Source organism: Alosa pseudoharengus, unplaced genomic scaffold (genome assembly GCF_046254945.1).
Source record: "Alosa pseudoharengus isolate Yale_2024_CS ecotype anadromous, Long Island Sound unplaced genomic scaffold, YU_APseudo_1.1 YU_APseudo_1.1_scf_24, whole genome shotgun sequence".
In the NCBI taxonomy this organism is placed as follows: domain Eukaryota; kingdom Metazoa; phylum Chordata; class Actinopteri; order Clupeiformes; family Clupeidae; genus Alosa; species Alosa pseudoharengus.
Window position 1 is genome coordinate 3655191 of NW_027468689.1, and position 16074 is coordinate 3671264.

The following is a 16074-nucleotide window of genomic DNA, read 5'->3' on the forward strand; positions in this document are numbered from 1 at the left end:
CATGCGCAATTACTGTTAAGTAGCGAGAGTTACGGGAGTTCTTTAGCGACACCTAACGCTAATCTGTAGCCTCACCTTAGCTCTGAAGCTCTGATTGGCGCCTATGTTTTTTTTGTCAGGTCGTCGGTCGAGTCCGTCATTCATTAGCAGCACTAAGGTTAGACCCACAAGAGTTAGAGGATCCGCTGGTGTCTTTAATATCGCAAGTTTGAGAACTTACAGTTACAGTAACGTTAGTACAGGCGAAAGAGTGGTGGATAAGATGAAACTGTGTGTCGGCGTTGTTCAGCAGTTGTTGGGTATGTGAGTGGAAAAAATGCTACACATATTCGAAGCCATCACCCAGATGATGTAGGCTACCAATCACTGAAACGAGGGGAAAAAACTTCCCCTGCGCTTCAGCAGCCTTTGGATACACATACAAATAGGACCAAAACCTATGGCTTAAATTAAATGATTTCGTAATGACAGAAAGCTATGTAAATCGCGTGGTAATTACCTTTATGTTGGGGTAACTTGTAACTTCTCACATGAGGAGCTGGTAGTGTTAAGTGCATAGACAGTCAAATAAAGTGACAACGCTAACCAGGCTAATAAACAAACCATGCTACGGTGAGTTAACGTCAAAGGGCAAAGTCACGTGACTTCTAGTTGTAGTCTGTTTATGAAATGAAAGGACCAATTTCGTTTTTTAAAAAAAGGCAAAATAGTGTGATATTTTCACAGTTAGTAGGCTAGATTATTACTTTACACACAATAAAAAAAATATTGAGGCAAATTGTAGACCCTTCCATATACAACTAAACACAGATGTTGAAGGTCTTGCTTAAGTAGATTTTTAAAAATAATTTTTCTATGTAATTTGCACTTTCAGAAATAAGAGATGCTGTAGGCCTATTTTCAGTTTTATAGCTGATTGTCTTATTTTGTTTACAAGTTACAGATGAAGTCTGGGTACTTATTGTACTGTTTAGCCTACATCTTACACACTTCAGGCTGTTGCAAATAGCTCAGGGAAGAGACTGTAAGACACTAGGTGGTACAGCCTGAGACATGTACAAAAAAAATGCTTTCTGCATTTTTGTTTTGCTTTTCCCTCCATTGTACCGAACTCGTACCGAACCGTGATGTCCGAACCGAGGTATGAACCGAACCGTGACTTCTGTGTACCGTTACACCCCTAGTAGACTATGATAGGCTAGCCAACTATGGTAGCCTACTTTGTTTACAATATTTCCAGGCTTCAACCAGCTGAATTAAAGAGGTAGAGTTGTAATAGAAATAGTAGGCTTAGGCTATAGGATAATCTGCATAAAGTGTGCTGTCATAAATTTCAGACATTTATTATTCTCTTTTTATATCAGGATATACAATAATAGATATGTTATATTATATATTATATTGTAATCCTCTGGTGTTCTAATGTAGGGTAGCCCCCCCCCCCAAAAAAAAAAGAAAAATCGAGGTTTATGGGTCAAAAATCGTGATGCAAACCGAATCGTGAGGTTGGTGTATCGTTACAGCCCTACTGTTTTTGTATATTTAACCGTGTATGTTGATGTCTGTGTGCTCGTGAGTCCATCTTGTTTATCTTGTGTATGTGCAGGGTCATGTACAGGTGGGTCTCAGCAAATTAGAACACTGTGGGAAAAGTTCATTTTTCCCCCCTAATTATTTAAAAAAATATATAGATATAAAGTGACATATTTTAAGCCATTTTGTGATGATTACAGCTTATAAAAACCAAAACTCAGTATCTGTAAATAAATATTAGAATAAAGAGGTTTTAAATTACAGAAATGTCAACCTTTTGAAAAGAAATTAACTAATCTGACTAAATTGACTAATCTAAAATAGTTCATTTATACACTCAATATTTGGTCAGGCTGCTTTTGCACGAATTACTGCATCAGTGTGGTGCGGTATGGAGGCAATCAGCTGTGGCACTGCTGAGGTGTTATGGAAGCCCAAGCTGCTTTGATAGCGGCCTTAAGGTCATTTGTATGGTTGGTGTCTCTCATTTTCCTCTTGGCAATAAACACTGTGGGCAGGTGCCAAGTCCTGGTGGAAAAGGAAATCAGCATCTCCATAAATAGGGATGTTTTTTTTTTTTTCACTACCGGTTAACTACCGGTAGGAGAATTTGGTAAGGGAATTTGAGGAGTGCATGCCGCCTCCAAAATTCAAAGCAAGAAAAGTGAAACTGATTCGTGCACCCAACCAGTTTACTGGGTTTCCCATTTCCTTTGCCCATGAACTAACTACACCCTTCCAAGAAGTTTAATTCAATCTGCCGATATTTTTCCCGGCAGGCGAGAAGCTTTATGATGTAGGTTAATGTTGACATTTGCCGTTGTATTTCAAACACGGACTGAGCAAATCTTTCTATCATGTTCGCCAATGTCACAGATATAAAGTGAATACAAAGTTAACATACGGTTATATCAATTGAATAATTATGTACCATGAATAGCCTACACAATCTATTGGGTTTTGTGATGATAGTCAGATGCAGTGACACGTCAGTATTGTCATGTTTTAAACGTATCATAACGTGTTATAAAATACACGCACAAACGAAGCAACGAAGAAACCAACCATTTTCGAGTCATTTGAGTGTTGGGGTGCTGGGTGACCCCAGGTCACTAAACAAGTTAAAGTTTAATGTTTGGGTTTAAGGTTTGTGCACAAATGTTTATTTTGCCTGCACAATCGTGCACAAACGATGCACAAACAAATCAAAATACTTCTATTCATATTTTCAGCATATGAGGTGCCATCTTCCCACAGGTCTCACCGCTCTGACTGTGTGTATGAATGTGTGTACACTAAAATGCAGGAACTTCCTACAGGTCTTACAGCTATGAATGTGTGTACACTATCCCCGGATGGGTAAAATGCAGGAACTTCCTACAGGACTCACAGTATACAGTATAACATAGTTTAACTTAACATGTTCACATCACAGATCAAACTTATATTAACTAGATGTACCGCAGAGCGGTACAAAATATGACCGCCGCCCAGTCCAGCACATTTTTTCCACAAAAATAAATCACGCTGAAAGGCCTATATGATTCTAACTGTCTCACTAAATTGCATTATCCACACTCAATTCTCACTGGTATCTGCTAGACAACAAGTACCAAAACATGATTAGTTCATAGATTTCACATGTAAAATTCATTTTATACAACCCCACCTCCATCTTGCCTGTTCATAATTATGAGAAATTCTTGATTGTTTGTGTTATGTTTATGTTATGTGTGTGTGTGTGTGTGTGTGTGTGTGTGTGTGTGTGTGTGTGTGTGTGTGTGTGTGTGTGTGTGTGTGTGTGTGTGTGTGTGTGTGTGTGTGTGTGTGTGTGTGTGTGTGTGTGTGTGTGTGTGTGTGTGTGTGTGTGTGTGTGCGTGCCTGCGTATGTGCCTGTGCATGGAAGCGTACATATGTCTACTGTGTGAGTATGTGTCATACGCAGTGCCGGCCCAAGCCTTTTGGGGGCCCTAAGCAGAATTTGATTTGGGGGCCCCCTCCCACAACGCAGTCACCTGTGCTTGGCGATAATTGACAACTTCACACTATAATGTCATATTATAAATTAATACAGTGAGGTTATGTATTAATACAGCGACTGATTATGAACTACTGTCCCCCTGGACACAGATGCATAAGGACCCTCTCCCCCTACCCTGTTTGTGCAAATGTGGGTACAAACGGGTGTGTGTGTGTGTGTGTGTGTGTGTGTTTTGCTCACATGCCAAAAATGTTTTGGGGCTCCAATCTAGACTTCTGGCCCCATGTGCTTGGTAAACCAATGTATTAATATAGTTGTTATTTACACCAACCCTGTCACCTTTTAATCTTAGAGGGTACTAAAATCACAGATTTATTTGAAACATTCATATTCAAAGTGAAGCACTAAGGGTGGTTTACTGAAGTTGAATTGACAAATAACAAAATACAACAGCATTTGTATTTGTTGTAAACAAGTACATCAGTTTAATGACTTGTTTTTCAACAGATTTGCTGAACAAATCCGCAAATGTGCATTAAATGAGCAATTTTCAACTACAAAATAAAAACAAAATAGACAAACATTAATAATCAAAAATAAAATGTCCCAAAAAATAGATAATTATTCCTACTTCGTTCCTGGTTTTTAGGCATCTGCAACTCTGCAGTGGACGAACCTGCAATGATTAAATAAATACATAAATAAATGTAAAAAAAAACGATGTTAAATGTGTCGTGTCATATTAACAGGCTATATAACCATTTGCCATCAAGAAAACCTCACCTTCTGGTAGGTAGAGGTAGAGATGTGCTCCAAAGGACTTCAACAGTGTCTCTGAAAAAAAAAAATATTGCATAAGTGCATAGTTGATCGAGCAGAATGAGTTTATTTTGCTATCATTACTTAAACTCAAATAACAAGCAATTCCACATGTAACAATTCATATTCTATTGGCAAATGAGGCATAATCAAAAGAGTATACTTAATTGCAGTATGGTGAACGCTTAACATGGTGATCTACTGCAGCCTAAATATTAGGGTAGCACCGCTACATCACTTGCCACTATCTTAATCAAATGTAAGTTTATTTTCATCACAGAAGTCTCCCCACCCAACATGGTATATTTTCTCAAACACTACCATCTCTCTCCAAAGATCTTAGAGCAGAGCGCACTGCTGTTCCATCTTTGCCTATGAAGCTGGAACGTTACCGATGCCCAGAGTCGCGCTAGTCAGTGGGTTGGGTTGGGACTGGGAGCCTGGGCTTAGTCTGTTGTTGCTATCAGACTTACCACTATGTCACATATTATAGAGCAGTAATAAACTATCAACACTTTCAGGTACGAAATCAGAAACAATCCCTCTGTGGTAAATTTGCCTTCAGCTACGTTTTCATGTAGCTACTGTAGTGCTAATGTCCACTTCAGTCAGCTAGCTAACTTTAATTTACGACATAATAAGCCCACCTAGAGCAAGGGTACATGCTTGATTGAACATCCAAAACAATCCCAATATCCTTGACATCTGAAATACATCTAGATAAATATATATTAATGGGAGACATTTCTCTGTTGATGGCGGAGATTTAGCTCTGGTGATGGCTTATATTAGATCATGACAGCTAGCTAGCTACCTCAAGCACAAAACATACTGTAAATAATCATGCAAAACATACCTGTATCTTGCTCGTTTTTCTCCTCCTCTGTCATTTTCTTCGTTCTGTTTTCGGCACCAGAGAGATACGTCCTTTTTTGTGACTTGTGTTAACATTACCGTCTCTTCCGATTGTTGAACTTGATGCAGTGTCTGCACGAATTGTATATGCACCCGAGGTGTCTACTTTATGCGCGTGACTCAAAGGCTGGCAGACACAGTAGCAGTAGGCAGGCATATTGATCATGAAATTATAATTTTCTTGATTTGAATGATAATTGTTTCATTTATTCATTCATTGATGTCACTTGTTTACGTTATTTATTATGTAAAAAAAAAAAAAAAACTCGATTGGGGGCCCCCTGGTGGCCAGGAGGCCCCAAGCAGCCGCTTAGTTCGCTTATGCCTCGGGCCGGCCCTGGTCATACGTATGATTACTGTGAATGTGTGTGTGTGTGTGTATCTGTTTGTGCACATGTGTGCACATTAACTGGGTTAACATGACCCCTGGAGGCAAATATACAGAAAAAATGGTCATCCTAGGCCCTACAGTTCTCAAGATATTCACAGAGAACTGTGTCTGCCCTACCCTCCTTTCGGGGGGTCCAGTCCAGCGGGGGGGCTACAGATCAAAACGAAAAATGACAGTTCCATGCTATCCATGTGGGGGTACATGCCCACCAAGTTTTGTGTACCCCGGTCTTTCAGTGTCCCGGGAATCCTTGTTGGTGTACGTCACTAAATGTACACATAAATTGTTTTATTGTAAGGCCCCCCATGAACGAAAGTACACAAAACTTGGCATGCATTCGGAGGGTGTCATAATGATCCTACAATTTCAATTTCGTGCAGTTTTGACCATGTCAGCCAGAGATATTGTGATGAAAACACCTAATTTTTTTATTTTTAATTTTTAACTAGGTGGCGCTATACATGAAATAAGTGGTAATGGGATGGGTTGACATGGTCCCTTGAGATCAACATACAAAAAAAAGGTGGACCTCCTAGGCCCTACGGTTCTCGAGATATTCACAGAAAACTGTCTCCGGCCACCTACAGGCCAGTTGGTGTATAGTAACATAAATTAATTTATTGTGTGGCCCCCCATGAACGGAATTCCACGAAACTTGGCGTGCATTCAGAGGGTGTCATAATGATCCTACACTTCCAATTTCGTGCAGTTTTGACTATGTTAGGTCACAGATACCTGCGATTACAACACCTCATTTTTACTTTTTTGTGTTTAACTAGGTGGCGCTATACAAGAAATGAGTGGTTATGGAATGGGTTGACATGGCCCCTTGAGATCAACATACAAAAAAAAATGGTCCTCCTAAACCTTACGGTTCTCGAGATATTCACAGAAAACTGTGTCTGCCCTACCCTCCTTTCGGGGGGTGCAGTCCAGCGGGGGGGCTACAGATCAAAACGAAAAACGATGGTTCCATGCTATCCATATGGGGTTACATGCCCACCAAGTTTCGTCTACCCCGGTCTTTCAGTGTCCCGGGAATCATTGACAGAAATTTGGACATGCGAAAAAAATAATAATAAATAAATAAATAAAAATCTGACTAAACCTATATGACCGCCGCTTCGCTGCGCGGCGGTCATAATTATTGTAGCATGTTACTTTCTTTGACATATTAGCTAAATGCAACCCATGTTTTTGTTCCCAATAATGTATGACAGGCTACATATCGTAAAAGCACCAATTACCGGCCCTTTTATTCAAAAATGTTAAAACAACAATGTTTTTTAATACTTCAAAATAACATTTGATAAATTAACCTTACATTTTTCTGTAGCCATAGGTGTGTAGATTTGAACAAAATTTGTACACGCAGCACAAAATTTGTAAACACTGTTTACATCTCTTCAAGTCATGGTAAAATGTAATGTAAATGTACATAACTAATTTAGATATAGTTATGGTGTGGGTCCTTGCGTTTCTTTAGAAATCCGCCGTCGTGGTTTGTATAGAAATTAATATTAAATGACACATACACGTAAGACAGGGGTATTCAATTAATCCTCAGCAAGGTACAGTTACGGAAAATTTCCTCAAGCAAAGGTCCGGAGCATCATAATGTTTAGGCTATGTATATGTATGTATGTATAATATTTATATATATATATATATATAATATTTGGATGGATGGATGAAGCCTAGTTGTAGATAGATAGATAGATACATACATACATCATAGCTGTCAACCCTCCCGTTTTTTCTGGGTTTCTCCAAAGTCAAAGTCAAAGTCAGCTTTATTGTCAATTTCTTCACATGTTCCAGACATACAAAGAGATCGAAATTACGTTTCTCACTATCCCACGGTGGAGACAAGACATATTTTACCAATTTTAAGTCCACAGACAAACATAACATTCAAGTAAACAAAAAAGTAAGTAAATAAGTAAATAAGAGGGCACATATAATGAAAAAATAAGAGCAGCAAAATTTGGTTGAAATTGTGCATAGACAGTCAATAAAATAAAATACTAGTGCAAAGTCAGGCCAATAAGAGGCTGAGGTAGTTCTGTTTGACCTAAGTAAGAAATAAAGTGGCATAGTGGTGCAAGTTATGTAAGAGCAGCAGAAGTGTTGTGTTTTCAGGACAACAGCAACAAGTTGCAAAGTGTACAAGTGTGCAAGTGGAGTGGTGCAGGCGGCCATTGTGGGTCCAATGTCCAGGATGTTATGTAGCTGAGGGTGGAGGGGGGAGAGGAGGGAGAGAGTTCAGCATCCTAACAGCTTGGTGTATGAAGCTGTTGGTGAGTCTGGTAGTGCGGGAGCGCAGGCTTCTGTACCTCTTCCCAGAGGGCAGTAGATCAAACAGATTGTGAGCGGGGTGACTTGCATCACTCACAATTTTGGTCGCCTTGCGGGTGAGGTGGGTGGTGTAAATGTCCTTCAGGGAGGGGAGTGAAGCACCAATAATCCTTCCAGCTGTGTTCACTATGCGCTGCAGGGCTTTCCTGTTGTATTCAGTGCAGCTTCCGCCCCACACAGCGATACAGCTGGAGAGGATGCACTCAATGGTGCCTCGGTAGAATGTGGTCATGATGGCTGGTGGAGCACTTGCTCGCCTGAGTTTCCGCAGGAAGTACAGGCGGCGCTGAGCTCTCTTCACCAGTGATGCTGTGTTGGTGGTCCAGGAGAGGTCTTCACTGATGTGCACCCCCAGGAATTTGGTGCTGCTCGCTCTCTCCACCACAGCACCGTCGATGGTCAGTGGCAGGTGTTGGGTGTGACCTCTCCGGAAGTCAACAACAATCTCTTTGGTCTTGCTGACGTTCAGCAGGAGGTTGTTGTCCCTGCACCACGTGGTCAGATGGTCGACCTCCAACCTGTATTGAGTCTCGTCGCCCTTGGTGATGAGACCCACCAGAGTTGTGTCGTCAGCAAATTTCACTATGTGATTGTTGCTGTAGGTTGCAGTGCAGTCATGCGTCAGCAGGGTGAAGAGCAGCGGACTGAGCACGCAGCCTTGGGGGGCCCCTGTGCTCAGTGTGATGCTGCTTGAGGTATTGTTGCCAACACGTACTACTTGAGGCCTCTGACAGAGGAAGTCCAGTAGCCAGTTGCAGAGGTAGGTACTGAGTCCCAGTTTGTCAAGTTTGCAGATGAGTTGTTGTGGTATTATGGTGTTGAATGCAGAACTGAAGTCTATAAACAGCAATCTCACATATGAGTCTCTTTTTTCCAGGTGGGTGAGGGCTGGGTGGAGGGCAGAGCAGATTGCATCCTCTGTAGACCGTTTGGCTCGGTATGCAAACTGGAAGGGGTCCAGGGTGGGGGGGAGAATGGATTTGATATGTGACATGACAAGCCGCTCAAAGCACTTCATGATGATGGGTGTCAGTGCCACAGGGCGGTAGTCATTGAAGCAGGATGGAGCAGTTTTCTTCGGCACAGGTATGATGGTGGCAGCTTTGAAACAAGATGGGACGATGGCTTGCTTCAGGGAAGTGTTAAAGATGTCTGTGAAGACATCCTTAAGCTCCCCTGCGCAGTCCTTCAGCGCACGACCAGGGATGTTGTCTGGACCTGTTGCCTTACGGGTGTTGATAGCAGCAAGTGTCCTCTTCACGCTGTCGGCAGAGAGGCACAGGGGCTGCTCATGTAGAGGGGGATGGGTCTTCTGTGGGCAGGTGCTGTTTTGTGCTTCAAAGCGAGCAAAGAAGCGGTTTAGGTTGTTGAGCAGAGGGATGTTGCTCTCGCAGCTCTCACGTATTTTAACTAGGGCTGTCAATCAATTAAAAAAAATAATCTAATTAATTACATAGTCTGTGATTAATTAATCTAAATTAATCGCATATATCATTTTTGCTGTGAAAGTATATTAAATATTTAAATTCAAATAAATCATTGATTAATCAGCATTAGTGACATTAAAGTTCAAAAACTCTTTTATTATTATTTTCACTGTTCAAATAATTGCCATAATAATCTATGATTGCTGTAATAATCTATGCTGAGGAAATAAATTCAAAAGTGCTTCGGGAAGAAGTTTTTTTCACATACAAGGCATTTCAGGCCACAGATATAACCTAGGGGACACAATGAAAATAAATTAACACTCCCCTCAATGTCAACACTTATTTCTTTGCATTGATGTGCGACTGTAGAGTTGATCAACTCCGGTGATATGCAAATTCTTTGCTGCAGACATTGCAGAGGACTTTATTTGCAACACTTTATTTTCTATCAACACCATCAGGCCGTTTTTTAAAAGTAAATGTTCCAATCAATGATCCAGGCAGCACGTTTTCTTCTCTCTCCTTCATTTTACAGTCTAATTTTTACTGACTAGAACGGCTCAGGGTCAAAGGTCATACGGAATCGATTAATCTGCACTAATTTTTTTAATCAGTTATTTTTTCTCAAATTAATTAATCGAAATTAATCAGTTATTTTGACAGCCCTAATTTTTACTTTTTTCCCGTAGAATATCCCGTATTTTAACAATCTCATAACATTAGCTCTACCATCGGACTTGTCAGTCTCTGTAGGCTACTGTCCTGTTGCTATTGCTACCCCCTTGCCCTTCCAGCGAAACAGATGTTTTCAAAGCATCGTTTTGCTTGCTTGAAGGCGACAGTGAGACTATTTAAGATGACGGCGTGGTTGTCGTGAGAGCACAATTCAGTGGCACCTGCATAGTGTAAGGCCGCACGCACTGTGCTACGAATAGAGAAAGAATTCCCTCCAAGTTGGCCTACCATAACTTCCCAACTCTGCACTGTAGCCCATAAACTGCATGACAAGCTATTTATATTTTTCCTTTAAAATAACCAAATGCATTTGTTCAACTTTATGAAGAAGAATTACACACTAGGCTACTTGGAACGCACACATTTTGTTTGCACAGGAGAGAGAATGACAGCGCACAGGGGCATCGATTACAGAACTTTAGCCTTGTTAGGGCTGTATAAAGTTGACGAAATTAATATTGGCTGTTGTTAGGCGTAGCCTAAATAAAGTAGGCTACTTTGTTGTATTGTTTAGGTGACCAATGCACGACATTGCAATTGCGAAACGGACTAATACTGCAACCCTTCCAACGTTGGAGGACGATTGTTGACATTTTCCCGTATTCTGCGTGAGAAACCCGGGAAATCTCCTTTATTTTCAAAGCTCAATGTTGACAGCTATGACATACATACATACATACATACATACATACATACATACTTACTTACTTACTTACTTACTTACTTACTTACTTACTTACTTTCTTTCTTTCTTTCTTTCTTTCTTTCTTTCTTTCTTTCTTTCTTGATCCCCAAGGGGAAAGTCAAGAAATAGAAGATTCTAGGCCTAATGTTTGATGTGAAATAAAATAAGTAGCCTAAAAGGCAACATTCGAAATGAGTAGAAATAAGGCAAGATAAGAGTAATTGGGGAGAAAAACTGAGTAGCCTTATATTTTTAAGATCTTAACGTGAACTTAAAATAAAATTTGAGCTGAGACATGGATGGATATTCCACAGCTGGTTCCTTGAACCCATTAATCAGCAAGTTTAATTTTTTTTTTTTAATGTTGACCCTAAATCCTGGAAACCCAGGAACATCACATTGTTGGGCAGTGAATGCATGTAGGCTTAACTAGATTGTGGTGGATCAATCATATTGCCTTCTTAAATCGTAAAATATTCTGTGGTCTCAGTTCACTGTTTAATGGGCCTAGCCTACCCTATGCTTGCTCAAAATATATGATTTGTCTAGTAGAGGTCCTTCAAATTGGCGCTTTTAAAAATCGCCAGTCTCAGGATATATAGAAGAGGTCCAGGGCAATTCCGCACAAAACTGTCACATCCATATTTAGTTGGTGTTACGGACCTGACAGTTTTGCGTGGTATTGCCCCCGTATCGTTATATTAAGCTCTGTTCTCGCTGTCTAGCTTTCTCCTCTTTGAGAAATCGATGATTTGATAATAACTTACTTATCGTTAACTTAGATATCCATCTGATTGTTTCTCGTCCCGTCTCCTCTCCTCGCTCGTTTCAGGCTATCAGTCTCTTCCCCATAGTAGGCTACTTTACTCATTGACTCGACTTCATCAGAATTCACAGAATTCACTGGCTGAGTAGCAGCAAGTGAAATGATGGTTCCTGAAGATCCTGAAGTAAATGCTGTTATCCTAACCAACGAAACATTTAGCGCAGCTTTGAAATCTTATGTGAAAATCTAAATTAGGCTATTATGGTCTGGGTCCGGATAGGATCACGTCACGGTCTGGACTGGTGATCCCTGACGTAAGAGGTCGGAAATACGGGACGATCGGTAATAGGTGACGTTCCGATATGAGTTTCTGTTTATTTTGACTTGTGGTATGGATGAACATGATCAGATGTAACATGCTATAGTTTAACAAGGGAATTTATATTGTGCATTTCATATGGTTTAATGTGAAAGTAACTGCAAGTTATAACCTATTTGTAATGCAAGAGTCTACACACAATAGCCTGTTGATAATCTTTTTCTGAAAGGGAGACATCTTATTATGTAGTGTTTCACCGCTTATTAACTTTCAAGGGAAGATTATATCACAACTGGGTCGTGTATTTAATAATAATGAAAAAAAAAATCAAGGTCAAGGTCAAAGGTCAAGATGCCTTGAGAATTATTTAAATTTGATGCATCGTGGAATCGAATGAAATTGAATCGTTGACATGATAATTGTAATCTAATCGAATTGTGAGACAAGTGAAAATTCACACCCCAATCCATTAAGCTTGTAAGCAGATGGAAGCATGGAGTGCTCTAAAATCTCCTGGTAGAAGGACCAACACCAGCAAATGACACGGCACCCCAAATGATCACTGACTGGAAACATCAACCTGGACTCAGCTCACTCCATCTGAAGTTCCCTCAAGTTCTTGAATCGGCTTTGCTTGACAATTCTCTCAAGGCTGCAGTCATCCTTGTTGCTTGTACATCTTTTCCTACCAGACTTTTCCCTTCTTGTCACTTTCCATAAGTGTGAAACACCCTGCTCTTTCAGCAATTACCTTCTTCTGTGGCTTAATCAAAGTCCTTTCAGGCAAGTCGCTCCACTCTGCGGCCATATTGCAACACACTATGGGACTTATCGGGCATCTATTTCGGGGAGAACTGCGCACGCGCAAGGCTTCATGACACCAACCTCGCTCCAGCTGTGAGATCACAACACGATTGGCACTATGTATTTACAACATACCACATGATTGGCACAATGTATTCACATGTCTACTTTTGGCGGGGGAAGGTGCGGGATATGTGTAGACTACTGCCATGTTTGCGTTACGAACTAACCCTGTGGGAGACTCTGGGCCCTATTTTAATGGTCTAAAACGGAAGTGTCTTTGCGCAAAACGCAATTCACTTTGTGGGCGGATCTCGGGCGCTGATGCTATTTTACCGGCGGGATATTTGACTGTTGCGCCCGACGCAAATCTAAAATGGGGTTGTCTGAAGTAGCTACATTAATCATGGGTGTGGTTTGGGCGTAACGTGCAATAAACCAATCAGAGCGTCATCTCACATTCCCTTTAACAACAGGCACGCTTGTTCCATAGCTGATTGCTATTATGGTGGCGTATTTGCCAGGCGCAGCCAGGAGCGTTCACAGCGCTATAATCACTGTTCAGTTGGGAACAGTTAGCTATTGATTTTTCATCTTCACAAAATGTAATACAGAATTGTCACAAAGACATACTTTCCGATGTTTTGGGATCATTCTCACTGAATCACGAGGTTATGAATGCATGGTGATATATTTGCAATGTACAATGTAATCTAACATTACCTCTCTATAGACAATGCATATCTTCTGTCAGTTAATCTCTTCTCTCCCGTGCTGCCGCTGGGGCATTTGGGTTAAATGGCATCGGCATGCAGTTCAACATCACGTCTCCTTAAGTCCTCTAACATTTCCTAATTTATGTCATCAACACATCAGTGATTCGTGAAAATGTGTACGCTAGATTTATGCCTATTTTTTCACATGGACACCACACTGATTTCCCTCGAGTGGTAATATTTTTCTTTGAAATTATGTATGGTTTACAGAAATGGGAACTACATTGTATAGATGAGAGGAGCTAAGTGTGTGTTGCGCAGCACAGGCGGCCAAGCAAGGGCTTCGTTTAAGTTGACCTAACTTTCAACTCTGCACAGTAATCCATTAACTGCGTGACAGTAGACTATTTACAATATTTTCTGTAATTCACGCACAACATTTATTTGAGCAGGAGAGAGAATAACAATGAATGGATGCAGCAACTACAGAAATTGTACAGAAATTGTAACCATACTTGCTGCTTTCTTGTACTATCTGTTGCTGGTTAACAGCACATGAAAAGCTGATTTAAGCTAATTCACTAACTCAAGACTTCAAGGCCATCATGGATATAAAACGTTTTTTGAAAATAACGAAAGGATGGAGGGAACATAGCAAAGCTTGGAGTTATTTCAGATGGGCTACAACAAGGTAGGCAAAATTATGGTGCTTAAAACCTTACACAACGGTAAATTGGAACAAAACTAAAAGTAACTTTAGCCTTTATAGGGCTGTAAAGTTGTCCAGATTAATAGGTCGTAATTAGGCGTTGTTGTAAAGATATTGCATGTAGATGTTGTACTATATAGGCTACTAAATATTTAGGTCACCAATGCAACAAACAAAACCGGGTAATGGACAAATATTATCAAGGCTTTGAATGTTTCCGTCTGTGCACGGGGGTGTCTGTAGATTGGTGTGCAACGCATTCATTCATGCAGGCCTGTGGTCATGCATGCACCCTTAAAATAGCATCTGCATTTTCGCCACAGACTTTAGACCAGGGAGTTCCTGGTCTGTGGCGGAATTGTTTTCTGAAACTGCAAAATATCAACAGTGAACGTTTGCGCCGGAACACGCCCCGTCTTTTCGCTGAACCGCCCCCGTGGGCGCAATCGAATTCCCTAATTTACAGGCATGTACCTGTGGAGGGAAAATTCCAATATGCGCTGACTGCAAAATAGGAAAGACAAACGCTCGCGCGAGTATACAAAGTCAATTGCGCCGGGACGGAAGATAGAGCCCTCTGAGTGCTCTATCTCCTCATTAGAAAGTCTCTTGTGGAGGGAGTCAATGAGTGTCTTCTTGACAACTATCAAGTCAGCTGTCTTTCCCATGATTGTGGTCGTGTTTACTGAACCAGACTAAGAGATTAAAGACTCAGGAAACAGACATTTCTGTGTAACATCTTTATTCTAATATTTTTGAGAAACTGAATTTTGATTTTCACAAGCTGTAAGCCATAATCATCGACACTTTAACAAAAAAATGGCTTGCAATATTTCACTATATAATGTAATGAATCTAGAATAGAAAGATTCACTTTTTTTAAACCAATTAGAGAAAAAATCAAATTTTTTGAGAACCATCTCTATATGTGTATATACTTCTGAACTGTGTATTTGACTTGTGTCTGTCTTTGGTTGTGTGTGTGTGTGTGTGTATCTGACCTCTGCTTTATGTGTGTGTTTGTGTGTGTGTGTGTGTTAGTGCCTGGTGTTTGAGGATGCAGTGAACGGCGTAGCTGCAGGCGTGGCAGCCGGTATGCAGGTCGTCATGGTGCCAGATGAACGGATGGACCGCGCCCTTACCCAGAATGCAACACTGGTGCTGAGCAGCCTGGAGGACTTTAGACCAGAGCTCTTCAGCCTGCCCGCATATAGGACACACTCCTGACACACACACACACACACATTCACACACAGACATACACTCAGAAAGATTCACAGAACTTAGGGACACACACACACACACACACACACACACACACACACACACACACACTCACACATGCTCTCCATCACGCTGGGCTGAAATGGGATTTGAATCCATGACCTCTGCGTGTAGCTGTGGCCTTTCATCCTGGAAACAGTCAATCTAGAAGGACACACACACACACACACACACTCACACACTTACACACACACACACACACACACACACACACACACACACAAACAAACAAACAAACTGTGCATACGGTTGTATGTATACAAGCACACTGTGTATACGGTTGTCTGTCTACACTCAGTGTGTGCGTGTGAGAGAAAGAGTGAGTGTGTGTATGTTTGTGTGTGTATGTGTGTGTGTGTGTATGTGTGTGTGTATGAGTGAAGCAACCAAGTGTCCTAAAGGAAATTTTAAAGCTTTTCATTATAATTATTTAATTATAAATGTGTATGTTGAATAAATAAATCCAAAAGTATGCAAGGTGTTCAGTGATGTCTGTCCAGCCTGGGGAATAACACATGCATATATATCCATCTAGTGCCACACACACACACACACGCACACACACACATATGCATGGATGCAGTCAATCCATCCAGCCCTGAAAGCTATCACACCCAGATATGTGGGCA

The 16074-nt window shown here is 40.9% G+C and overlaps 1 protein-coding gene across 1 annotated transcript in view; it reads left to right on the forward strand.

The window, feature by feature from the left end:
* The window catches only part of pudp (pseudouridine 5'-phosphatase), a 41897-nt gene extending 26479 nt beyond the window's left edge, over window positions 1–15418 (forward strand). Inside the window, exon 4 of the mRNA XM_076302495.1 lies at window positions 15203–15418. Coding sequence (XP_076158610.1) covers window positions 15203–15388 — 186 coding nt within the window. The 3' untranslated portion in view covers window positions 15389–15418. The remainder of the gene's footprint in view (window positions 1–15202) is intronic.
* Window positions 15419–16074: the final 656 nt, after the last annotated feature.